Source organism: Lynx canadensis, chromosome E3 (genome assembly GCF_007474595.2).
Source record: "Lynx canadensis isolate LIC74 chromosome E3, mLynCan4.pri.v2, whole genome shotgun sequence".
Lineage (NCBI taxonomy): Eukaryota > Metazoa > Chordata > Mammalia > Carnivora > Felidae > Lynx > Lynx canadensis.
The window spans coordinates 17,148,495-17,176,050 of record NC_044318.1 but is presented as its reverse complement, the minus strand read 5'-3'; the positions used below and the strand labels follow the sequence as shown (position 1 = coordinate 17,176,050).

At 38.7% G+C, this 27,556-nt stretch overlaps 1 protein-coding gene across 1 annotated transcript in view; it reads right to left on the bottom strand.

Moving 5' to 3' along the window:
* LOC115504396 (ATP-binding cassette sub-family A member 3-like) overlaps positions 1-18,512 on the bottom strand; it is a 188,254-nt gene extending 169,742 nt beyond the window's left edge. The window contains exons 1-5 of the mRNA XM_032591645.1: positions 18,449-18,512; positions 17,591-17,855; positions 12,639-12,766; positions 10,697-10,844; positions 4,586-4,845 (exon numbers count right to left, since the gene is read on the bottom strand). Coding sequence (XP_032447536.1) covers positions 4,586-4,845; positions 10,697-10,844; positions 12,639-12,766; positions 17,591-17,855; positions 18,449-18,508 — 861 coding nt within the window. The 5' untranslated portion in view covers positions 18,509-18,512. The remainder of the gene's footprint in view (positions 1-4,585; positions 4,846-10,696; positions 10,845-12,638; positions 12,767-17,590; positions 17,856-18,448) is intronic.
* Positions 18,513-27,556: the final 9,044 nt, after the last annotated feature.

The window sequence follows — 27,556 nt, the reverse complement described above, 5'->3', positions numbered from 1 at the left end:
TGGGCAGAAAACATAAATAGACACTTCTCTAAAGAAGACCTCTAGATGGCCAACAGGCACATGAAAAGATGCTCAACGTCGCTCCTCATCAGGGAAATATAAATCAAAACCACACTCAGGTATCACCTCACACCAGTCAGAGTGGCCAAAATGAACAAACCAGGAGACTATAGATGCTGGAGAGGATGTGGAGAAATGGGAACCCTCTTGCACTGTTGGTGGGAGTGCAAACTGGTGCAGCCACTCTGGAAAACAGTGCAGAGGTTCCTCAGAAAATTAAAAATAGACCTACCCTATGACCCAGCAATAGCACTGCTAGGAATTTACCCAAGGGGTACAGGAGTACTGGTGCATAGGGGCATTTGCACCCCAATGTTTATAGCAGCACTCTCAACAATAGCCAAATTATGGAAAAAGCCTAAGTGTCCATCAACTGATGAATGGATAAAGAAATTGTGGTTTATATACACAATGGAGTACTATGTCTCAATGAGAAAGAATGAAATCTGGCCCTTTGTAGCAACGTGGTTGGAACTGGAGAGTGTGATGCTAAGTGAAAGAAGCCATACAGAGAAAGACAGATACCATATGTTTTCACTCTTATGTGGATCCTGAGAAACTTAACAGAAACCCATGGGGGAGGGAAGGAAAAAAAAATAAGGTTGGCGTGGGAGAGGGCCAAAGCATGAGACTCTTAAAAAGTGAGAACTGAAGGTTGATGGGGGGGTGGGAGGGAAGGAAGGGTAGGTGATGAGCACTGAAGAAGGTATCTTTTGAGATTAGCACTGGGTGTGGCATGGAAACCAATTTGACAATAAATTTCATATATTAAAAAAAATACTTTGGCTATTCGGGTCTTTTGTGATTCCATACAAATTTTAGGATTGCTTGTTCTAGCTTCGAGAAGAATGTTGGCGCAATTTTGATTGGGATTGCATTGAATGTGTTAATTGCTTTGGGTACCATTGATATTTTCACAGTATTTATTCTTCCAATCCATGAGCATGGAATGTTTTTCCATTTCTTTGTATATTCTTCAATTTCCTTCCTAAGCTTTCTATAGTTTTCAGCATACAGATCTTTTACATCTTTCGTTAGGTTTATTCCTAGGTATTTTATATTTCTTGGTGCAACTGTGAATGGGATCAGTTTCTTTATTTGTCTTTCTGTTGCTTCATTATTAGCGTATAAGAATGCAACTGATTTCTGTACATTAATTTTGTACCTTGCAACTTTGCTGAATTCATGTATCAGTTCTAGTAGACTTTCGTTGGAGTCTATTGGGTTTTCCATGTATAATAGCATGTCATCTGGAAAAAGTGAAAGCTTGACTTCATCTTTGCCAATTTTGATGTCTTGATTTCCTTTTGTTGTCTGATTGCTGATGCTAGAACTTCCAATACTATGTTAAACAACGTGGTAAGAGTGGACATCCCTGTCTTGTTTCTGATCTCAGGGGGTAAGCTCTCAGTTATTCCCCATTGAGGATGATTATTAGCTGTGGGCTTTTCATACATAGCTATTATGATGTTTAAGTATGTTCCTCCTATCCCGACTTTCTCAAGGGTTTTTATTAAGAAAGGATGCTGAATTTTGTCAAATGGTACGTCTCCAAAGGCAAGGGAATTAAAAGCAAAAGTGAACTATTGGGACCTCATGAAGATGAAAATCTTCTGCACTGAAAAGGAAACAATCAACAAAACTAAAAGGCAACCAATGTAATGGGAAAAGATATTTGCAAATGACATATCAGACAAAGGGCTAGTATCCAAAATCCATAAAGAAGTCACCAAACTGCACACCCAAAAAACAAGTAACCTAGTGAAGAAATGGGCAGAAGACATGAATAGATACTTCTCTAAAGAAGACATCCAGATGGCCAAGAGGTACATGAAAAGATGCTCAACGTCACTCCTCATCAGGGAAATACAAATCAAAACCACACTCTCACGCCTGTCAGAGTGGCCAAAATGAACAAATCAGACTAGAGATGCTGGCGAGGATGTGGAGAAACGGGAACCCTCTTGCACTGTTGGTGGGAATGCAAACTGGTGCAGCCACTCTGGAAAACAGTGTGAAGGTTCCTCAAAACATTAAAAATAGATCTACCGTATGATCCAACAACAGCACTCCTAGGAATTTACCCAAGGGATACAGGAGTGCTGATGCATAAGGGCACTTGTACCCCAGGGTTTATAGCAGCACTTTCAAAAATAGCCAAATTATGGAAAGAGCCTAAATGTCCCTCAACTGATAAATGGAATTAAGAAATTATGGTTTATATACACAATGGAATATACGTGACAGTGAGAAAGAATGAAATCTGGCCTTTTGTAGCAACATGGATGGAACTGGAGAGTGTTATGTTAAGTGAAATAAGTCATACAGAGAATGACAGATACCTTATGTTTTCACTTTAATGTGGATCCTGAGAAACTTAACAGAGGACTATGGAGGAGGGAAAGGGGAAAAAAAATTAGAGAGAGGGAAGGAGGCAAACCATAAGAGACTCTTAAAAACTGAGAATAAACTGAGGTTTGATGGGGGGGTGGGAGGGAGGGGAAAGTGGGTGATGGGCATTGAGGAGGGCACCTTTTGGGATGAGCACTGGGTGTTGTATGGAAACCAATTTGACAATAAATTTCATATTAAAAAAATAAACACACCTACCAATTTTTTTTTCAAAATAAACAAAAAAGAAACCAACTTGACAATAAATTTCATATTAAAAAAATAAACACACCAATTTTTTTCAAAATAAACAAAAAAAGAAACCAGTTTGACAATAAATTTTGTATTAAAAAAAAAACCCCAAACCCAGTCCCCACTCTAAGGGCACTTTGAGGTGGGGGTATTGAGAGATGACTAGGTGATGAGGGATGAGCCCTCATGCATCAGAATAGTGCCATTATAAAGCAGACCCTGGAGAGCTTGCATTCCTTCTGTCACAGGAGGAGACAGTGATGAGGTGCCATCTATGAACCAGAAACACAGAGTGGGTTCTCATCAGACATTCTGAATCTGCTGGCACATTGATCTTGGACTTTCCCGACTCCAGAAATGAGAGAAGTAAATTTCTATTGCTTATAAGGTATACTGTTTGATATTTTTGTTATAGTAGCCTGAAGGGATTAAAACACATACACTTAGGACTTGTGTATTTTTTTGTTTGTATGTTATACTTCAATGAAAATTTTTTAAAAATGAAGTATAAATAAGTCACAATGTTGACATTTATGTACCATGTTCTGGGGACTCAAAGAAAAAACTTTAAATTATCATTGAGAATTAAAAAGAGACCATCAACAAGGAGATAGCAGCACAACATTTGGGACAAGTAAGTTAACTGTGTGTACACCAACCAGAAAAGAAAGAGGAAAGCATTACAGTCAGAGGAAACATAAACATAAAGGAAGTTTCAAAAAAGCCATTCGTTTGATGGATGGATAAGGAGATGTATGACAAGAGCCCTGAGTGAGAAGAGCTGGATGGGGAGAAACAACATGAGCCTGATACATGAAGTGTTGTGGCCACTAAGAAAGGAAAGAGAGAAAATGATATGATTCAAGATTACATAAGGAGATAAGTGACATGGAGATGGCCGATGTGAACAGTCACATCTAACAGCTACTGAGTATTCAACTATGCGCCTGGCAATCTATCAAACACTCAACATGCATTTCCTCCTTTATGCCTCACAACAGCTGGTCCAGGTGACTAGATAGTGATAATTTTTCACACAATATCTAGTTGAATATCATGACAGTCCTGTAAATTAGTTTTAATCAATTTATATCTGAGAAAAAAGGCTAGAAAAGTTATATGACATGTCACAGTTAATAAACAACAGAGATAGGATTTAAATCTATGATTTATCAGTTCCTGAAACAAATTAGGCAATAAATCAACCATATGTGTATGTATATGTGTATGTGTGTGTGTGTGTGTGTGTGTGTGTATACATATAAGTTATATAAGTCTTCTCACCCTCTATATTTATATTATACATTTATATATATTATATAAAATTATTTTATATTATGTATTTTATATATTTACATTATATATATTATACACATTATTGGCTAAATGACTGGAGTTTGAACTGCAAAGCATGTGGCCATAACACAACATGCTCTCTGACCAAGAAACAGAAATTCTGAAGGGAACTATGAGAGGTCATTTAGAAAAAAAAATTCAGATATCAGAAAATGGAAAAACTAATCACACAATCATAGAATCTTGACATTTAATTGTATCCGAATTCATCAAGACAATTCCACAGCCCAGTTGATTATTTCTTTGTAACTCACCTTATTCCAGAGAGATTTAGAGCATTTGGCATTTAAATTCTATCTGTAATTATCTTCTGAAACTAAAACTAAAGACCAATCCAATAATTCCAATAAAAAAAAATTCTAGAAAACTGCGAAGAGAAGTAAGTGTTCACTTTTGGCTGCTACCAAACCATAACCATCCACCAGTGCTGAGTGGTCAGAAATAATCCAACCCTCCACAAAAATTTATGCTACAAACCCAACTTTTTCTACAGAAATTCTATCTACCACAAGAAAAGGAAAGTTACCTTCAGTCGGTTTTCCTTTTCCCACACAATAGCCTGAATGAGGGTAAGATGATTCATAGAGAAGATAAATAAGATTACTAAAGGGATGAAAATACCAAAAAAGGTATAGAAGTAATCATGAGAATATGCTGGATATGGAAATCTCTGAACAAATACAGTGACTTCTCGGAATAGCTTTTGTGTAGCCTTGTGATTATAGTATTTCATGATGGCAATATCCACGGCATGCTGCATAGCCAGGAACCCTTCAGTGATGTACCCTAAGTGAGAAAACAAGGATTGCTAAGTACAACAGAACAAGTAACAGCTGAGCTGAACAAAGAAAAAGGTAACTGAAGTATGTCAAAGACAAACAACAAAGTTAATTATTGTAAAGAGGCCCTTGTTATAGTCTTAAATTTCCCAGAGCAGCTATTATGGTTTACCCATACAAGCAGAAAATAAATACTTTTTATTATTTAAAAAATACAAATATGGTTGACACGCAATGTTACATTGGTTTCAGGTCTACAGCATAGTGATTTGACAAGTTTATACGTTATGCTATGCTTACAAGTGCAGATACTATCTGTCACCATAAAATGCTATTACACTACAATTCACTATACTCCTTATATTGTGCCTTTATTCTCATGACCAATTTACTCCTTAAATGGAAGCCTGTATGTCCCATTCCCCTTCACCCATTTTTCCTATCCCTCCCTCCTCTGGCAACCATCAGTTTGTTCTCTGTATTTATAGGTCTGATTTTGCTTTTTGTTTATTCATTTCTTTTTTTTAAGATTCTTTTTAAAAGGATCCTGAGGCGCCTGGGCGGTTCTATGGGTTAAGCATTCAACTCTTGATTTCGGCTCAGGTCATGATCTCACATTTGTGGGTTCAAGCCCCATGTTGAGCTCGACGCTGACAGTGTAGAGCCTACTTGGATTCTCTCTCTCTCTCTCTCTCTCTCTCTCTCTCTCTCTCTCTCCTCATCTCTCTCTGCCTCTGCCCTGCTTGCTCACTCATATGCTCACACACACTCTCTCCAAAAAAATAAAAAATAAATAAATAAATAATAAAAGGATCCTAATTCCCAGCTTCCCAGAAAGTAAATATTGTATGAAATTACAGAACTGCTTTCTGAAATTTCAATCAACTGAATGAGAATTACTGTATAGGTATAGATTTTAATTCAGTACTCTTGACATTTGAAAAATTAAGTGAAGTTCATACTGTGAGCTGATATCCACTAAGGCAGTAATACTCAGTGTGGTCTTTAGATCTGTGGTAGTATGCAAAAGCTTCTTGCCGTTATATAACTTTAGTATGAAAATGAGCAAACACTTAAAAAACTTATTAAAATTTGGCATTTCTGTGACATCTGAAACTGATTTTTCTATTAATCTATACAAATTCTTTATAGATTTTGAATGTGAATATGTGTAACATTTTCTCCCCTCTGGATCTTTCCTTACTATATATTTTTTTAATGTTCATTTTTTTTTTTTTTTGAGAGAGAGAGAGAGAGAGCGAGCAGGGGAGGGGCAGAAAGGGGGAGACAGAGAATCTGAAGCAGACTCTGTGCAGCGAGTGCAGAGCCCAATGCGGGGCTGAACTCACAAACTGTGAGATCATGACCTGAGCCAAAATGAAGAGTTGGACGCTTAACCAATTGAGCCACCCAGGCACCTCTTGCCTTACTATTTTTTTTTCTAATGTTTATTTAGTTTTGAGAGAGAGAGTGAGACAGAGTGTGAGTGGGGGAGGGCCAGAGAGAGGGAGACACAGAATCAGAAGCAGGCTGCAGGCTCTGAGCTGTCAGCACAGAGCCCCACAAGGGGTTAGAACCACTAACCGTGAGAACATGACCTGAGCTGAAGTCGGACGCCCAACCAACTGAGCCACCCAGGTGCCCCACCTTACTATTTTTAATAGTGTCTTTCACATAAGCAGAAGTATTTAATTTTAATGAAGTCAATTTATCCATTTTTTCCCCTTTTATGGTAATACTTTCTGTCTTAATGAATCATTGCTAGCCCCAAATTCATGAAGATATTCTCATAAATTTTGTTGTGGAAGATTTATGATTTTAGCTTTTGCATTTAGGTTTATGATTATCTCATTAATTAACTAATTTTGTGTAGATATGAGTTAGTGATCAAGATTCATTCTTTGCATATAAATGCCATGTTATTCCATCACAATTTGTTCAAAAGATTTCATTTCCCCAGTGAATTATATTGGCATCTTTGTGGAAAATCAAATGTCTATTTCCAGATACCTCATTCTTTTTATTAATGTATTTCTTCATCCTTAAACCTATACAATTTTGTCTTAATTATGTACATTTGTACAATAGTACAATTGTACTAATTATGTACATTATGTACATATGTACTAAGTCTTAAGTGTTCTTTAACACTGGCATTCCTTTCCAAGATTTTTTTTTACTAAGCTAGACCCCTTGCATTTCCTTATAAATTTTAGGATAGCTTGCCAATTTTTTCAAAAAAGACTGCTGGGATTTTGACTGTCACTATATTGCTATCATAGATCAATTTAGGGAGAATCTACATCCTAACAATTTTGAGTCATCCAACCAATGAGATTTAGACATCATTTGTTTAGGTGTTTAAATTATCTCTCAGAAATGTTTTGTTATTTTTGGTGTAGATTTATAATTTATTTTTGTAGACTGGCTTTCTATCTTGGGTATTTGCTAAATTAATACATTGTGTGTAATACTTTTTTGTGGATCTCTTCAGAATTTCCTGCACACGTGATTCTGTCAACTTCAAACAAAGGTAATTTCACTCTTTCCTTTCCAAAATCTATACATTTTATTTCATTTCCTTTTTCTGATACAAGCTAGGACATCCAGTAATATGCTGAATAGAACTGATGAGAGCAAACAACTTTACTTTATTCATGATTACTAGGGGAGAAATGTTCAATATTTCACTAGGAAGATAACAAATTTCTCACAAATGTACTTGATCAGATTCAGAAACTTCACTGTTTTTGTTTTGTTTTGTTTTGTTTTGTTTGAGAAAGAGGGAGAGACAGCATGCATGCACATGAGTGCACAAGCAGGGGAGGGGCAGAGGGAGAGAGAAAGAATCTCAAAGCAGGCTCCATGCCCAGCGTGGAGCCCAAAGTGGGGCTCAAAGCAGGGATGGATCTCACCACCATGAGATCATGACCTGAGCCAAAATCAAGAGTTAGATGCTTAACAGAGCCACCTGGGGAGGGGGGGGGGGGTGGCGGCCAGAAACTTCACTTGTATTGCTACTTTGGTTTGGAGAGTTTTTAAAATATACCTCTATATTTGGGGAAAAAATGTAGTCTTACAGAAAAGTTGCGAAAATAATAGAGACAGTCCCATATACCATGCATTCTCAACAGAGGGTTATACAACTTCAATTAGACCATAGCACACAGAGCAGATCTGTAGTGTACCTGTAGTATTAAAATTTCATGAGAACACTTGGGGAGAAAATATCCAAAATGATTCTCTAGAAGGGCAATGATGAAAAAAAGATTGAGAAATATTGCTTACACACTGCACCCAGCTTCCCAAATATCGTATCTTACACTATCATGGTAAATCTGTCATAACTAAGAAATTGACAATGGCACAATACAATTTCTAATTTATACAAACTTTGGATTCACCAGTTTCTCACCAATGTCATTTTTTTTCTGTTGCAGAACCCCCATCCAAGATACTACATTGTATTTAGGTGCCATGTCTCCATAGTTTCCTTTGATCTATGAAACTTTATCATCCTTTCTTGTTTTTTAAAACCTTGAGAGTTTTCAAGAATACTGGGCATGTATTTTGGAGAATTATCTACAATTTGGGTTTGCATGATGTTTTTTTTACTAATAGACCAGAATTAAAAGTTTTAGAGAAAGATACCACAGAGGCAAAGTGGCCTCTTCATCAAATTGTATCAGGGAATATTTGCTATCAACATGACATCAAAGTACTCATAAAATTATTTTAAATTCCTTGGCTACTAATTCCAATATCTAGCTTCTCAGTTCACTTATTTATAATGACTCTTTTTTTCTTTTAATTTTAGGTAACATTTTCCTGCTTCTTTGCATGTCCTATAATTTTGGATCTCATGCCAGAAATTGTGATTAAAGGAAGAGTGGACACTAAAGTGTATAATCGTTTGTTCTGTTTTCTTAAAGATGCTACCTCCTTCCTTTGTCATACAGCTAGAGGAAGGAGCTGACCATTTAAATTCCAAGAGTTCAGCTGAGTTTGGCTGAACCTGGGCCTCAACTTAACTTACAGATTGCCTCCTATTCCTTGCCACTACAACCAGCAGTGCCAGGAACTCTCTATGGATCATTAAAAAGAGTTTCTTAGGGTTTCTACCCAGGAACATATTATTAATTTGGCTACTACTATGGTGTGAATGTTCACGTCTCCCCAAATCCATATGTAGAAATCCTAACCCCTAAGGGTGATGGTATTAGAAGGTGGGATCTGTGAGATGTGTTTTAATCATGACAGTGCAGCCCTCATAAGTGGGATTAGTGCCTTATAAAAGAGGCTCCAGAGATCTCCTTAGTCCTTTCCACCAACTGGGGACATAGTGAGAAAGCACAAGTGAGAAACTTAGGAAGGGGGCCCCTCACCAGAACATGACCATGCTGGAGCCTTCATCTTGAACTTCACAGCCTCCAGAACTGTAAGCAAGAAATTTCTGTTGTTTATAAGCTGCCCAATATGTGGTATGTATTTTGTTACAGCAGCCTAAGTGAGCTAATACAGCTGCCACTGCCAGACCGCTCCCCAGAAGGGCTGTATCAGCTTGTGTGGCCTCCCTTCTGCAGTGCATTTACATACCCCTGGCAACCCTTAGCACTATCCAACTAACCCTTATAAAATCATACCCCAGGCAAAGTTCATAATGCATGCAGTATGTATGGTGGAAAAGACATAAGATTCCTTGTTAAATTTTATGATGGGAAAAAGTTTAAAATATTTATTAAAGAAAATAATAACAAAATAATAAAGAAAATAAAGAAATAAAGAAAATAATAACATGCAAAACAATCCCACCACCTAACAGAGTAAAAGTTTTCATATTTGGAAATTTGTCCCAGCTTTGTGCTGATAAATATGCAGTTTACACAGTTATCATTTCAAAATACAGTTCTGAACTCTGCTTTTTCAGAAGATTTAATGATGGCTATTTTTAATGACTGTACAATGTTCAGTAAAATTAAATTTTATACTTTTGTTATTCATTTACCATATTTAAGATGCAGGTTATTTCAAATCTTTATGAATTATGGTGAATTAGTTATAGCTTGTTTTTCTTGTTGGATAATTTCCTCAAGGTAAATGTGCATTATTGTTAATAAAAACAAAGCCCCACTTAAAGATGTTTTAATGGTAGTTTGTATAATATATTTTAAATTAATAGAACTATATTAGAAACTGTTTATCAACCCAACAGAGTAGCATACAGTTATAATGAATCAGACCGTGTCAGTACCCAGGAACATGTATGTTAAAGTCATTAAAATCCAAATTTCACAAGTGAACCTACATGAAAAAATAAGGATATACAATGACCAGGAAAAGATAAAAATACATTGTTCCAATATATAAAAGTTTTATATAGGTTTTTGGACACTGAAAATTTTAAATAAAGAAATCACCAGTAGAATTTAAGAAACACAACAGATGAACATGGGGGAAGGGAAGGGAAAAAAGATAAAAACAGAGGGAGGCAAACTATAAAAGACTCTTAAATGCAGAGAACAAACTGGGTTGCTGGAGGGAAGTAGATGGGGGGGATGGGTTAAGTGGGTGATGGGCATTAAGGAGGGCACCTTTAGGAATGACCACTGGGTGCCATATGTAAGAGAGGAATCACAAGATTCTACTCCTGAAACCAAGACTACACTGTATGTTAACTAATTTGAATTTAAATTTAAAAAAAAAAAAGAAGAAATCACCAGCACAGTAAGTTAAAAATTAACAATTTTCATCACAAGGTTAAAGAAATACAGGTATAAACATGTGATGCCTTAAGAGCCTTACTTATATGACTTATGTGACTAGGATATAAAAATAAGTATGATTAAAGATCTGCTTACCAGGACTCCCCCCATGGGAACTACGTTCACTTCTGGGTCCCAAAGAAGGAAAAGTTGGAAAGAGAACACCTGTTTCCCAGCCTTCTGTTCGGACAAAACCCATATACTTGTTCCTCTGAAAACTACTAAAACGCAGATAATATTTTACCTACAGGGAACAAAAAGAAATGATACCTGTAAACAAAAGATAATTAAGGAAGAATGAGAAACAAAAGGAAGTTAAAGAAAAATCGCATGTGTGTGACTCTGAGGCAGACTGTTGAGCACTAAGTGGATTCCGAACGTTAGGCAGTGGAGCAGACTTGTCATATGGCTATTGTGGGTTTGCGGTAAACAAACACGGTGGCAACTTGCACACCAGTGCCAATGTCTTTTTCCCAAAATAGACAGCTGGCATGCATACTGAAATGAAACACACCAAAAGATGCTGCTAATTTCTCTTCCCATTACATCAGCCAAGTGTTTTGAGAGGAAAATCCCTTCCTCCCCTAAAAGTGATTGTAACCATAAGAAAGAATCCCACATGAGGACAGAGGAGAAATGTGATAAAATATAAATGTGGAATACTGCATAATTTCCTTATTAAATGAAAAGATAATACTAATTCTAGAGAACTAAATAAACCTCAAGGTAGAGCATGCTGGGTCTAAGTAGCTTTACAAGACAGAAAATGGTCCAGCAGTTGCCTAGAGTCAAGGGTCAGACCAGAGAAATCAGTAACATCAGGAGGAGCAGGCCGATGTCATAAATCTAGGTAAATATTAATATACTCAGTTATCAAGCCGAGAGCTTCAGACACTTACTGCATGTTCAAGGACTAAGACATAGAACCTATTCCTCAAGGAGCTCAAATTCTAGTTGAGACAACATATATATTTACTTTACAGAAAATTCAATGATAGTAACATGTAAGGAGCATTTATGGGAGTATGGAGGAGGACAGAGGTGGGTGTGGTTAGGAAAGACTGTACAGCAAGTCACAGTAGCAATGTTAAATAAAGGTAAGAGAGTGAGCCAAGTGGCAGGGACAGTGGGGAGATTGTCCAAGGAAAAACAGGTGAAGTTTGAAACTGTACCAAAAACATTCTAGCCAGTCTGTATATACACTGATGAGCCTACATCAGCACCAGCTCATACCAAATTAGTAACTTGAGGGAATTTTACATACGTGAAAGGAGTGAGTGAGGGAAAAGAATGAAAACATACCTCCAACTCTACTTACAACCCAGTGGTTTTCCTTACTTTTTCCTTCCATTGAGAACCAGCAGTTATCTTAAATGCAGAATTATAGCTCCATGCGTACATCTATACTATATTTTGATTATTTCCTTCAACACCAAGGACACCAAGTTCAAAGCACAGTCCTTGTCTCTCCTTCTTGGAGGTTGTTATCAGAATCTTCCTCAGAGTCTGCCTATGTCCTAATTCTGATTCCACTTGGCTAAACCTTGGCACTGTTTTCTAGATTTAGATTCTGGTGAAAAACTAGGAGATTCAAACAAAAGAAAGAGGAACATTTTCATGCTGTGTTCCATGCTGGTGAAGATGCAGCTGCTTTTAACCCCTCAGGTCTTTTGAGCTGGGAAATCTGCATTCACTTCACCATCATGTACAGAGCTGGGAAAGAGCTGTATCAGATACAGTGGGAAAGGTAATATCCTTGGTGGTCAATGTCTCCTATGATTCTGATTTATAAGGAGAAAATCTAGTACATGGTAAATTTAATTCTTTCCCCACCAACATAAAGCTATGGCTAAATAAATGCACATACGCAGAAATTAGTTAGATTTGGATTTAAATCCCTGCTCAACTATGTACAAGCAGTATGATCTTGGGTAAGTTGCAGTCCCCCCACTTAATAAATGAAATAATTATGCCTCTACTTCATTAAACCTCAGAAACTGGAAGCACACTTATGAAGTTCTACATAAAACCTTCTTACCTTAAGTGGTAGGGGATCATCACTATTTTGGAATTCATGGTCAAAAACAATAGCAACCAACACTTTTTTAGAGTTATTCTCTTGTTTAACATACTCTTCAAAATCTTGTTCTGAAGAAAAGCCTTGAACTGTAGAAAGAAAAATAAATCTAATGTGTGAGTTGCCCACATACAGGCAAATGTATCTGAGTGCCTTTTCTATCTATAAGATGGAAAAATGCTTTACACGGATGAAAGATTATCAACATATAAATTTTAAAACACTGTTGCTCAGGGGTACCTGGATGGCTCAGTCGGTTAAGAGTCCAACCTCGGCTTAGGTCATGATCTCATGGTTTGTGAGTTCAAGCCCCGCATCGGGCTCTGTGCTGACAGCTCAGAGCCTGGGGCCTATTTCAGGTTCTGTGTCTCCCTCTTTCTCTCTCCCTCCCATACTTGTGCATTCTCTCAAAAATAAGTAAATATATATTTTTTAAAGTAAATTTAAAACAGTGTTCAAACATCGGCACAACAAACTAATGGATATTAGGAGTGCATGAAAATCTTTAGGAGTTTTAAAAGTTTGACCACAAGTTTAAAGTATAATTAAAAAAATAAAGTATAATGAATCATTATAATAAATACATACTGAAATAAAGCAAGGAAGAGGGATACTTCCAAAGTGTTTTGAAATTTTCATTTTAGAAGGAAATAACAAAATTGATCCATGAAATCTATTCAAAGTCGTGTACGATGAGAATCTCTAATATCAGAATAAAAACTACTTAGAAGTTGAAGAATGAAACAACTTCACAATTTTAATATTGGAGGTGATTATGTGTGATAATCATTATTTTTGGTAGTTTGGAAATGCCAAGTGTGCATACTTTTCTCAAGGTGGGCACAGCTGGAATATAAATTCCAAAGCTGGAAGCAGGATGTCAGGGACTGGAATCAGGTTTGCACCCATGCAAGGTGACCAGGAGCAGGACAAAACAAAATCCTCAGAGAGTTTAAATGATCAAAGCTGGAAAAACAAAGTCCACCAACTTAAACAAAACAAAATAAAACATAGGAACACAGCTGGAAATTTCAGAATATTATCCTGAAAGTACACTGTGAACAAGGTGAAGTGCATACAAACAGGTAGTCAGGTACACTTTGGGGCATGTAGCCTCTGCTTCTGCATCTGAACTTAACCACTGTCATCATCTCACCTGTACATTCTTTACGTCCCAGGGAACCTTCCATCTGCCTTAACCATGGAATGTTGTGGGAATAACCACAATTCTTTGTAACTGCCTGGCCAAGGTGGTAAGGGACTGAGGAGGAATCCACCAGTTTGTCAGTCTGGGCTTCAAGGAAGGTGTTACCTGCTCAAGCAGGGGTATGTGAAAAGACTGAGAGAGATAAAGGGAGATAGTGAGAGATTTTTTTAAATGTTTATTTTATTTTTTAGAGAGAGAGAGAGAGAGAGAGAGAGAGAGAGAGAGAGAGAGAGAGAGAAAGAACAGGGGAGGGAGAGAGAGAGGCAGACACAGAATCCAAAGCAGGCTGCAGGCTCTGAGCTGTCCGCACAGAGCCCCACACTGGGCTCGAAATCACAAACCCCAAGATCAAGACCTGAGCCTCAGGAGTTAACTTACTGAGCCACCCATGTGCCCTGAAAGTGAGAGATTTATGAGTGCTTAATGAGGCTAAAACATGTGTTTGTGTGGATTTCACAAAAATAGAACTGGAGGGAAATTTATTTATTATTTATTTATTTTCATTTATTATCTGGGGTGGCTTTATTTTTTCCCCAGCTTTATTGAAGTACATGACACATAAAAGTTGTGTATTTAAGCTGTAAAACATGATAATGTGATATATGTATACACTGTGAAATGACTGTAACAATCAAGCTAATTAATATCTCCACCATGACACAGTTACCACTTACTTTATTTTAAAAATTTTCTGCCCAGAGTGATTTAGGTGTTACTGACAAAATAAAATTGTATATATGTAGGTTGTATAATGTGATTTTAAGGTATAACATTATGTTTTAATATATGCATAGACTGTGAATTGATTACCAAAATCAGGTTAATTAACTCATCTATCACCTTTTGTAGTCACCATCCTCTTTTATGAGAAGAACACTGCAAGATCTACTTCTGGAATAAATTTTATGTACACTATATAGTGTTATTGACTATAGTCACCATGTACATTAGATTTCCAGGACTTATTCATCTTTATAACTGAAAGTTCATACACCCTGACCAAAATCTCCCCATTTTCCCCACCCACCCCCACTCCAGAAACCATGACTCTACTCTCTGTTTCTGTGAGCTCAGTATTTTTAGATAACACATATAAGTGAGATTATAAAGTATTTGTCTTTCTGTGTCTGGCTTTTTTCACTTAGCATAATGTTCTCCAAACATAATACATGTTGTTACAAGACAGGATCTCCTTCTTTTTTGTGATGGAACAATCACTTTTTCCTTATGCACTGATCTGCTGATGGACACTATGGTTGCTTCTATACCTTGGTTGATTGTAAATAATGCTGCAATGAATAATTATGGACTTACAAACCTTGAAAAAGGGAAATGCATAGGGTGAGTGCCATATCCACCCTGGTACTTTCCCTGAACGCATTTGCAGAAAATTGTAGACTTACTGAGCTTAAGAAAAGAGATGAGAGCTCAGGCTGCCAAAATGGCTGGAACTTGAGAGGTAAACTTGCAAAGAGAGGAGAAGAGCATAGAAGTGAAAATCAGCTTGTAAATTCCTCTGAAGTCAGCAGCCAACTCCTGAACTGAGAATGTATAGGCTAAGACTCTTTGAAACCAAGGAGATAACAGCAGGTGGCAGGCTAAAATGCTGAGCAGGGATTTCATCAGGTACACAGTGCTGATGAAATAGAGGATATTAGCGTTCAAGCCCCACAAAGGTTGAGGAGCCTTCATAAATACTCCAGGCTTCCAGCTGACACCCTAGAAGAGCCATGCCCTAGAACACAGGATATGCTGCAAGAGTAAAGACAAAACTGAAACAGAGCCGCCCTTATGAAGCCTAAAACCAGACTTTGATGGAATCAAGTTACTCTGTCAGTACTCTAACAACCAACCAGAAGAAAAGTTAACCCTCAGGAGCCTCTGATGTTTTTTATCCACAACACCTGTCATTTTATAAAAATATACAAAATATGCTATAAAACAGAACTCAATGACTTAAAGAGAAAAAAATATATACAAGTAATCTAGATACCACAATTTTCCAGTTAAGGACTTTAACGTTTATTTATTTTTGGGACAGAGAGAGACAGAGCATGAACGGGGGAGGGGCAGAGAGAGAGGGAGACACAGAATTGGAAACAGGCTCCAGGCTCTGAGCCATCAGCCCACAGCCTGACGCGGGGCTCGAACTCACGGACCGCGAGATCGTGACCTGGCTGAAGTCGGGCGCTTAACCGACTGCGCCACCCAGGCGCCCCAAGGACTTTAAAAGTAACTATGGTTAATATAGTTAAAAAAGAGAGAACACTTCTCTGGTTACCTGAAATCTATTAAAAACAGGACAAGCGGAAATTCCAGAACAGAGAAATATTTTTAGAAACGATTCAACAGAGAGATCACATGAGCTAATAGTTTCAAAACATATAAGCATAAAGAAATTTGAACATTGTATATAATGTTAAAGTAGATGTTTTATGTCTATATATTTATATATAAAACACCTATTTCATACTAACAACACCGAGGTGGAAATGTAATACCTCTGTCAATAAGTGACAGAATAAGCAGACAAAAACCAGTAAGAATACATATTTGAAAAGCATTATGATTAACTAACTTGACAACTTCGCCTGGGTAGCATTTATAAACCACTACAAGCAAAACCCACAAAACACATGGTCTTTACAAATGTACATGGTACATTTTTCAAAATACACCATAAAGTGGGCATAAACAATTCTCAAAATTTCAAAGAACTGAAATCAAATATATTCTGATTCAAGGAAGTTAAAATAGAAATGGAAAAAAAAAAACCGAGAAAGAGAACAACAAATTCCAAATGTTTTCAAGTAAAGTAATACATTTCTAAGAATCCCATGCATCAAAGATGAAATCAGAATGGAAATCAGGCAATATTCTGGGTAACCCAAAGTAGCTTCTAAGAGACTACGTTTATTGGGATATTTGTATTATATACTTCAAAGCTTATTGGGGATTTTGCATTCTTCTGCTTCACTGATGTTTTAAATAAGATATGTTTTGAGATGGCATCTGGTCTCAAGTTCCCTCAAATCCCCTGAGAGTCAAAAAAAAAAAAAAAGGCTGAAAAAATATACTAGTGAATAAATGTATGTATGTAAAAGGAAGGGGCACTAGAGGTATGCTCACCAAACTTTTGACAGTGTTTCTTTCTGGGGGAAAAGGAGAGAAATTGAGTTGAGAAGGCTGGGTAAGCTTACTGTGGGGCTTTTAATTCTATGTAGTTTAAGTCTTCTCTAAAGCATCTATATATGACTTGCACATTTTTATATGAACAATGTTTGAAATAACTGACCACAGAGCATGCATCCAGAATGAGGGCTCATGCTTATGCTGTGCCTGTGTGTACCTTTGGTGCACATCATATACCTCCAGGGTTATACTTACCAGGTTTATGAAGCACAACCAGAAACCAGGACGACTTAGTATCAAAGAATTGGATAATAATCCAAAATAATATAAATTGATTATCTAATTTTTAAATATTACTATGTTTTGGGCTCTAGGAGAAAATATTTTTTATGAATTTAACTCTCAAGTTTAACAAAGTCTGTAATATTATATCTAGGAGGGTACTCTCTGGTTATGAGGATATATCCTATAATGCTTTAGCTGGGAGAACAATGCCTGGCTAAAAGATTACATATGTGTCTTTACTGAAACCCAGTTTAATAATACATTTTTTCAAAAAACTTTAATTTCTAACCTGTGAAATTATAGTGTAAATCCCTCTTCACGTGGTCAACAATACTCTTCACCACAACACTTTTGGAAGGCACGAAAGCCAGTTCCCATGGACCAGGAAAAATCATGGGCATTCCAAGAAATGCAGGTAACTTATCAATAGGCTGAAGAGAGTAATTGAAAGGCCCATACTTTTTTATAGTCAAAATCTTGCGTGTTAACAGAAGCGTACCAGCAAATAGTAACGTCAGGGTGAATTCTACAAATAACGCCACCAATCGCCGCCTCTAGGAGATGGAAAAAAAAAAAGATTATGTTAATTGTCCTGTAAGTCCATTACCTCTGCAAATGCCTAACTCTTTTTTATTAAAAGACACTTCTTTTTTTTTTTTAAATTTTTTTTTCAACGTTTTTTATTTATTTTTGGGACAGAGAGAGACAGAGCATGAACGGGGGAGGGGCAGAGAGAGAGGGAGACACAGAATCGGAAACAGGCTCCAGGCTCTGAGCCATCAGCCCAGAGCCCGACGCGGGGCTCAAACTCACGGACCGCGAGATCGTGACCTGGCTGAAGTCGGACGCGTAACCGACTGCGCCACCCAGGCGCCCCAAAAGACACTTCTTAAAAGAAGATATATAGATGGCAAAGAAGAACTCTATAGTAGCAATAGTTTCCTGGACTATCTGTTTTCTCCATTCTCCATGTCATTCTGCTATTATTTCACTCTGTGAGGACTCTTCACATTTGGAAGAGATACCCCCAGCTGTAGGACTGCGAAAAATTTAACAGTATAAATTGAAATGTAGTGATCAGGGTGTAAGAATTTTCACACTGTGGTCTCTTAGCTGTTGCAAAACTCCTATAGATAGCTCAACTTACCTTTAAAATAAAATTCTTCCACAGAAGAGCCATAAATTGGTAAACCCATGAGAAATCCATTCTTCAATTCTAAGGAGGGAGTAAAGATTTTTACTTAGATTTGAATTGTTTAATGTTTTAATCAAACTCAAAGGAGGACAATAAGAAACAATAAGCACTTGAAATATTAGAGAAGCTGTTTATCCCTAAATCCCTACTCAGTATCTACCAGGTTTCTAATATGTATAAAACTTCAAGCACAAAACAAAGATCAGTATGTTATTGATGCAAGCTTCCAGGTAAATTTGACCAGTGCCTTTCCCAATGATTACTAAGAAACAATACAAGAGATAATAAATAATCACCATCAGCAAAAAGACAAAATGGTATGTGAAAATCACATCATAGCTATAAGCCCAAAAATGCCACTCAACAAGTAGCAAGACTGAAAGTACTTCCATTAACAACATTGCTAATAGGAGAAGATTCATTTTTATATTTAATGAATATTTGCTGAACATCTATTACGTGACATATTAAGTCACTTAGGTGTATAATGGGAAACATAACAAAGGTTTTTATTTGTTATTTTATTAATAGGTTATTAATAACCCAGGATCTGAAATCAGACTATCTAGGTTGGTTCTCAGCTCTACCACTATCTGTGTGATCTTGAACACTTGACTTAAATTCTTGGAGCTACCAGAGAGAGAGCTACAATTCAGGGCCAGGAAGGGGAGACATTATTTTAGGACCTCACCTTATAAATAAGGATGAATGTGAAAGAAACTGGCCAGGGCCTGTGCAGGGACTGCACAATTTCAAATAATTTTAATCCTTGATACCAGATGAAGGTATCCTATATTGCAAATGCCTGTGGTACCTAGAACAACAACAACAAAAAATAAATCCTCTCTGAAGAAAACTAATATTATCCTGGAGACTCGGCTATTTCTCCAAACAATTTTTCGGAATATAACATCTGGCACTCCTGACATCTGGGGTGGAATTATCAGGAGCAAAATTTAAAATAAGTATGCTTACCATTTTCAAGGCAAAAAACATAGAAGGTTTAGAAATTCCACAAAAGGACATTAGATTAGGATCTCAAAGGATGGAGGAAGCAGTGGTCCTAGACCTAAGCATAAAGCTAACCTATAAAACTAGTAGAAAACATATAGAAGAATATCTTTGTGGCCTTGTGGATACAGAGATTTCTTAAAGTAAATGAAAAAAACTACAAGCCATAAAAAAGATCTTCATCAAAATCTAAAATTTTTGCTCCTAAAAGAATACCATCATGAAAATAGGAAAGAAAGCCATAAAAGGGGAAAATATTTCTAACATATTTATCTGACAAAAGACATATATAAGCATTGCTATAAGTCAATAATAAAAATATAACAACCCAAATTTTTAAAGTGGGAAATACACTCAAAAAGACATTTAAGCTAGAACAATGCTAAAATTTGTATGGAACCACAAAAGACCCTGGATAGCCAAAGTAATGTTGAAAAAACTGAAGGCATCATAATTCTGGATTTTAGCCTGTTTACAAGGCTGTAATCATCAAGGCAATATGGTATTGGCACAAAAATAGACACACAGACCAATGGAATAGAATATAGAACCCAGAAATGGGCCCACAAACATATGACCAACTAATCTTTGACAAAGCAGGATAAAGCATCCAATGGACAAAAGACAGTCTCTTTAGCAAATGGTGCTGGAGAACTAGACAGCAACATGCAGAAGAATGAAACTGGACCACTTTCTTACACCATACACAAAAATAAATTCAAAATAGATGAAAGACCTAAATGTGAGACAGGAAACCATCAAAATCCTATAAGAGAAAAGAGGCAGCAAACTCTTTGACCAGCCGCAGCAACTTCTTACTTGACAGGTCTCTGGAGGCAAGGGAAATAAAAGTAAAATTGAACTGTTGGGACCTCATCAAGATAAAAAGCTGCACAGTGAAGGAAAAAAATCAACGAAACTAAAAGACAACCTTCAAAATGAGAGCAGATATTTGCAAAAGAAGATATATTGGATAAAATATCAAAAATCTATAAACATCAAACTCAACATACAAAAAAAAATTCAGTGAAGAAATGGGCAGAAGGCATGAATAAACACTTTTCCAAAGACATCCAGATGGCTAACAGACACATGAAAAGACGCTCAACATCACTCATCATTGGAGAAATACAAATGAGATACCACCTTACACTTGTTAGAATGGCTAAATTTAACAACTTGGGAAAACAACAGATGTTGGCCAGGATGTGGAGAAAGGGGAACCCTCTTACACTGTTGGTGGGAATGCAAACTGTGCAGCACTCTGGAAAACAGCATGGAGGTTCCTCGAAAAATTAAAAAAGAACTACCCAATGACCCAACAATTGCAGTAGTAGGTATTTACCAAAAGATACAAAAATTCTGATTTGAAGGGCACAGGCACCCCAATGTTTATAGCAATGCTATCAACAATAGCTAAATTATGGAAAGCGCCCAAATGTCCATTAACTGATGAATGGATAAGAAAATGTGGCATGTGTATACACACACAGTACGGAATATTAGTTGGCAATTAAAAAGAATGAAATCTTGCCATTTTCAACAACGTGGATGGACCTACTTTGCTAAGCAAATTAAGTCAGTCAGAGATAGAAAAATTATATGATATCACTCATATGTGGAATTTAAGAAACAAAACATGTAAACATCAGGAAGGGGAGGAAAAATAAAATAAAAGCAGAAAGGAAGGCAAACCATAAGAGACTCTTAAATAGGACAAACTTAGGGCTGCTAGATGGGAGGTTGGTGGGGCAATGGGCCAAATGGGTGATGGGCATTAAGGAGGGCACTCGGACGAACAGTGGGTGTCATATGTAAGTGATAAATCACTAGGTTCTACTCCTGAAAACAATAGTATACTGTATGCTAACTTGAAATAAAATTTTTAAAAAGAATAAAGCTGCTATAAAGACCTAATTAATGAATAAGAGGTACGGTTTCCGGAGGAAGATGGCAGGGTAGGAGGACGATGGACTCACCGCGTCCTGCTGACCACTTAGAGTCCACCCACATCTGCCTAAATAACCCAGAAAACCGCCAGAAGACTGGCAGAATGGACTCTCCGGAGCCAAGCGTAGACGAGAGGCCCACAGAAGAGGGTAGAAAGGGCCGAGAGGTGATGCGTGCTACATGCACTGGCGGGAGGGAGCCAGGGCAGTGGAGGGGCAGCCCGCCCAGCAAGGCAGAGCCCCTCAGTCTGGCTTGAAAAATCAGAGGGGCCGGAGGGAGTGTGTTCTGACAGCCAGCGGGACTTAACATCTGGAATATTATAAGTCAACAGCTCTGCTCTGAGAGCGGGAGGGCTAGAGGACAAATGGAGGGAAAGCTGTTGAGCCTCAGAGGACAGAGCTCAGCCTGGCGGGGAACAAAGGCTCTTACCAGCGCCATCTTCCTTGCCCACCCCCCAGCCAAAATCCCTAAGGGAACTAGTTCCCGTCAAAGAACTTGCTGGCACCAAGCAAACAACCAATGCTGTGCTTCCGCGGATCCATCCATCCGATGGGGCCGCCTCCCTCCCGGTGCCGCAGGGCCCCTCCTGAAGCTGACCACCGAAGGCAAAACGAGCTGAGTCTGCTCCTCCTGCCCCTGTGCACCTTCAGGATCCACCCCAGCTAATACACCAGATCCCATCGAAGCAGCACCAGAAGGCTGGCAGTGTGGAAGTAGCCCAGACAGGGGCCATACCACTCCACAGTGAGTCCTGCCCCTGGGAGAGGGGAAGATAAGGTACACACCAGTCTGACTGTGGCCCCAGCGGTGGACTGGGGGCAGACATCAGGTCTGACTGCAGCCCCACCCACCAATGCAAGTTACTCCAGACAGCACAGAGGAAGAGTCCTGTAGTTCCATGCCACTCCAGGGACTATCCAAAATGAAGAAATGGAAGAATTCTCCTCAAAAGAAACTCCAGGAAGTAGCAACAGCTAACAAACTGATCAAAAACGACTTAAGCAATGTTAGAGAAAATGAATTTAAAATAATAGTCATAAAATTAATCGCTGGGCTTGAAAAAAGTATAGAGGACACCAGAGAATTTATTACTACAGAGACTAAGGGACTAAGAAATAGTCAGGAGAGCTAAAAAATGCTATTAGTAAGCTGCAAAATAAAATGGAGTCGACCACAGCTCGGATTGAAGAGGCAGAGGAGAGAATAGGTGAATTAGAAGATAAAATTATGGAAAAAGAGGAAGCTGAGAAAAAGAGAGATTAAAAAAATCCAGGAGTAGGAGGGGAAAATTAGAAAACTAAGTGATGCAATCAAAAGCAACAACATATGCATAATTGGGGTTCAGGGGAGAAAGAGAGAAAGGTGATGAAAGTGTACTTGAAGAAATCATAGCTGAGAACTTCCCTGATCTGGGGAAGGAAAAGGCATTGAAATCCAAGAGGCACAGAGAACTCCCTTCAGACGTAATTTGAATTGATCTTCCTCATGACATATCATAGTGAAACTGGCAAAATACAAGGATAAAGAGAACATTCTGAAAGCAGCTAGGGATAAACATGCTCTGACATATAAAGGGAGACCTATAAGACTCGTGACCGATCTCTCTACTGAAACTTGGCAGGCCAGAAAGCAATGGCAGGAAATCTTCAATGTGATGAACAGAAAAAATATGCAGCCAAAAATCCTCTATCCAGCAAATCTGTCATTTAGAATAGAAGGAGAGATAAAGGTCTTCCCAAACAAACAAAAACTGAAGGAATTCGTCACCACTACACCAGCCCTACAAGAGATCTTAAGGAGGATCCTGTGAGACAAGGTACCAGAGACATCACTACAAGCATGAAACCTACAGACATCACGATGACTCTAAACCCATATCTTTCAGTAATAACACTGAATGTAAATGGACTAAATGCTCCAACCAAAAGACATAGGGTATCAGAATGGATAAAAGAACAAGACCCATCTATTTGCTGTCTACAAGAGACTCATTTTAGACCCGAGGACACCTTCAGATTGAAAATGAGGGGATGTAGAACTATTTACCATGCTACTGGAAGTCAAAAGAAAGCTGGAGTAGCCATACTTATGTCAGACAAACTAGACTTTAAATTAAAGGCTGTAACAAGAGATGAAGAAGCGCATTATACAATAATTACAGGGCCTATCCATCAGGAAGAGCTAACAATTATAAATGTCTATGTGCCGAATACGGGAGCCCCCAAATATATAAAGCAATTAATCACAAACATAAGCAACCTTATTGATAAGAATGTGGTAATTGTGGGGAATTTAATACCTCACTTACAACAATGGATAGATCATCTAGACACAGGATCAATAAAGAAACAAGGGCCCTGAATGATACATTGGACCAGATGGACGTGACAGATATATTTAGAACTCTGCATCCCAAAGCAACAGAATATACTTTCTTCTCGAGTGCACATGGACATTCTCCAAGATAGATCACATACTGGGTCACAAAACAGCCCTTCATAAGTATACAAGAATTGAGATCATACCATGCATACTTTAGGACCACAATGCTGTGAAACTTGAAGTCACCCACAGGAAAAAGTCTGGAAAACCTCCAAAAGCATGGAGGTTAAAGAACACCCTACTAAAGAACCAATGGTCGGAGGAGGCGCAGGAAGATGGCGGCGTAGGAGGACGCTGGGCTCACCGCGCGTCCTGCTGATCACTTAGATTCCACCTACACCTGCCTAAATAACCCAGAAAACCGCCAGAGGATTAGCAGAACGGAGTCACCGGACCCAAGTGCAGACGAGAGGCCCACGGAAGAGGGTAGGAAGGGCGGCGAGGCGGTGCACGCTCCACGGACTGGCGGGAGGGAGCCGGGGCGGAGGGGCGGCTCGCCAGCCAAGCAGAGCCCCCGAGTCCGGCTTGCAAAAGCGGAGGGGCCTGACAGACTGTGTTCCCACAGCAAGCGCGACTTAGCGTCTGGGAGGTCATAAGTTAACAGCTCTGCTCAGAAAGCGGGAAGGCTGGAGGACAAAGGGAGGGTGAGCTGCGGAGCCCCCGGACGACAGAGCTCAGTTTGGCGGGGAACAAAGGCGCTCGCCAGCGCCATCTCCCCCGCCCATCCCCCAGCCAAAATCCCAAAGGGAACCGGTTCTGGCCAGGGAAATTGCTCGCTCCGCGCAAACACCCAACTCTGTGCTTCTGCGGAGCCAAACCTCCGGCAGCGGATCTGACTCCCTCCCGCTGCCACAGGGCCCCTCCTGAAGTGGATCACCTAAGGAGAAGCAAGCTAAGCCTGCCCCCCCTGCCGCCGTGCACCTTGCCTTCCCACCCCAGCTAATACGCCAGATCCCCAGCATCACAAGCCTGGCAGTGTGCAAGTAGCCCAGACGGGCCACGCCACCCCACAGTGAATCCCACCCCTAGGAGAGGGGAAGAGAAGGCACACACCAGTCTGACTGTGGCCCCAGCGGTGGGCTGGGGGCAGACATCAGGACTGACTGCGGCCCCACCCACCAACTCCAGTTATACACCACAGCACAGGGGAAGTGCCCTGCAGGTCCTCACCACACCAGGGACTATCCAAAATGACCAAGCGGAAGAATTCCCCTCAGAAGAATCTCCAGGAAATAACAACAGCTAATGAGCTGATCAAAAAGGATTTAAATAATATAACAGAAAGTGAATTTAGAATAATAGTCATAAAATTAATCGCTGGGCTGGAAAACAGTATAAAGCACAGCAGAGAATCTCTTGCTACAGAGATCAAGGGACTAAGGAACAGTCACGAGGAGCTGAAAAACGCTTTAAAAGAAATGCAAAACAAAATGCAAACCACCACGGCTCGGATGGAAGAGGCAGAGGAGAGAATAGGTGAACTAGAAGATAAAGTTATGGAAAAAGAGGAAGCTGAGAAAAAGAGAGATAAAAAAATCCAGGAGTATGAGGGGAAAATTAGAGAACTAAGTGATACACTAAAAAGAAATAATATACGCATAATTGGTATCCCAGAGGAGGAAGAGAGAGGGAAAGGTGCTGAAGGGGTACTTGAAGAAATCATAGCTGAGAACTTCCCTGAACTGGGGAAGGAAAAAGGCATTGAAATCCAAGAGGCACAGAGAACTCCCTTCAGACGTAACTTGAATCGATCTTCTGCACGACATATCATAGTGAAACTGGCAAAATACAAGGATAAAGAGAAAATTCTGAAAGCAGCAAGGGGTAAACGTGCCCTCACATATAAAGGGAGACCTATAAGACTCGTGACTGATCTCTCTTTTGAAACTTGGCAGGCCAGAAAGAATTGGCACGAGATTTTCAGGGTGCTAGACAGCAAAAATATGCAGCCGAGAATCCTTTATCCAGCAAGTCTGTCATTTAGAATAGAAGGAGAGATAAAGGTCTTCCCAAACAAACAAAAACTGAAGGAATTTGTCACCACTAAACCAGCCCTACAAGAGATCCTAAGGGGGACCCTGTGAGACAAAGTACCAGAGACATCACTACAAGCATAAAACATACAGACATCACAATGACTCTAAACCCGTATCTTTCTATAATAACACTGAATGTAAACGGATTAAATGCGCCAACCAAAAGACATAGGGTATCAGAATGGATAAAAAAACAAGACCCATCTATTTGCTGTCTACAAGAGACTCATTTTAGACCTGAGGACACCTTTAGATTCAGAGTGAGGGGATGGAGAACTATTTATCATGCTACTGGAAGCCAAAAGAAAGCTGGAGTAGCCATACTTATATCAGACAAACTAGACTTTAAATTAAAGGCTGTAACAAGAGATGAAGAAGGACATTATATAATAGTTACAGGGTCTATCCATCAGGAAGAGCTAACAATTATAAATGTCTATGCGCCGAATACCGGAGCCCCCAAGTATATAAAACAATTACTCATAAACAGAAGCAACCTTATTGATAAGAATGTGGTAATTGCAGGGGACTTTAACACCCCACTTACAGAAATGGATAGATCATCTAGACACACGGTCAATAAAGAAACAAGGGCCCTGAATGAGACATTGGATCAGATGGACTTGACAGATATATTTAGAACTCTGCATCCCAAAGCAACAGAATATACTTTCTTCTCGAGTGCACATGGAACATTCTCCAAGATAGATCATACACTGGGTCACAAAACAGCCCTTCATAAGTTTACAAGAATTGAAATTATACCATGCATACTTTCAGACCACAATGCTATGAAGCTTGAAATCAACCACAGGAAAAAGTCTGGAAAACCTCCAAAAGCATGGAGGTTAAAGAACACCCTACTAACGAATGAGTGGGTCAACCAGGCAATTAGAGAAGAAATCAAAAAATATATGGAAACAAACGAAAATGAAAATACAACAATCCAAACGCTTTGGGACGCAGCGAAGGCAGTCCTGAGAGGAAAATACATTGCAATCCAGGCCTATCTCAAGAAACAAGAAAAATCCCAAATACAAAATCTAACAGCACACCTAAAGAAAATAGAAGCAGAACAGCAAAGGCAGCCTAAACCCAGCAGAAGAAGAGAAATAATAAAGATCAGAGCAGAAGTAAACCATATAGAATCTAAAAAAACTGTAGAGCAGATCAACGAAACCAAGAGTTGGTTTTTTGAAAAAATAAACAAAATTGACAAACCTCTAGCCAGGCTTCTCAAAAAGAAAAGGGAGATGACCCAAATAGATAAAATCATGAATGAAAATGGAATGATTACAACCAATCCCTCAGCGATACAAACAATTATCAGGGAATACTATGAAAAATTATATGCCAACAAATTGGACAACCAGCAAGAAATGGACACATTCCTGAACACCCACACTCTTCCAAAACTCAATCAGGAGGAAATAGAAAGCTTGAACAGACCCATAACCAGCGAAGAAATTGAATTGGTTATCAAAAATCTCCCAACAAATAAGAGTCCAGGACCAGATGGCTTCCCAGGGGAGTTCTACCAGACATTTAAAGCAGAGATAATACCTATCCTTCTCAAGCTATTCCAAGAAATAGAAAGGGAAGGAAAACTTCCAGACTCATTCTATGAAGCCAGTATTACTTTGATTCCTAAACCAGACAGAGACCCAGTAAAAAAAGAGAA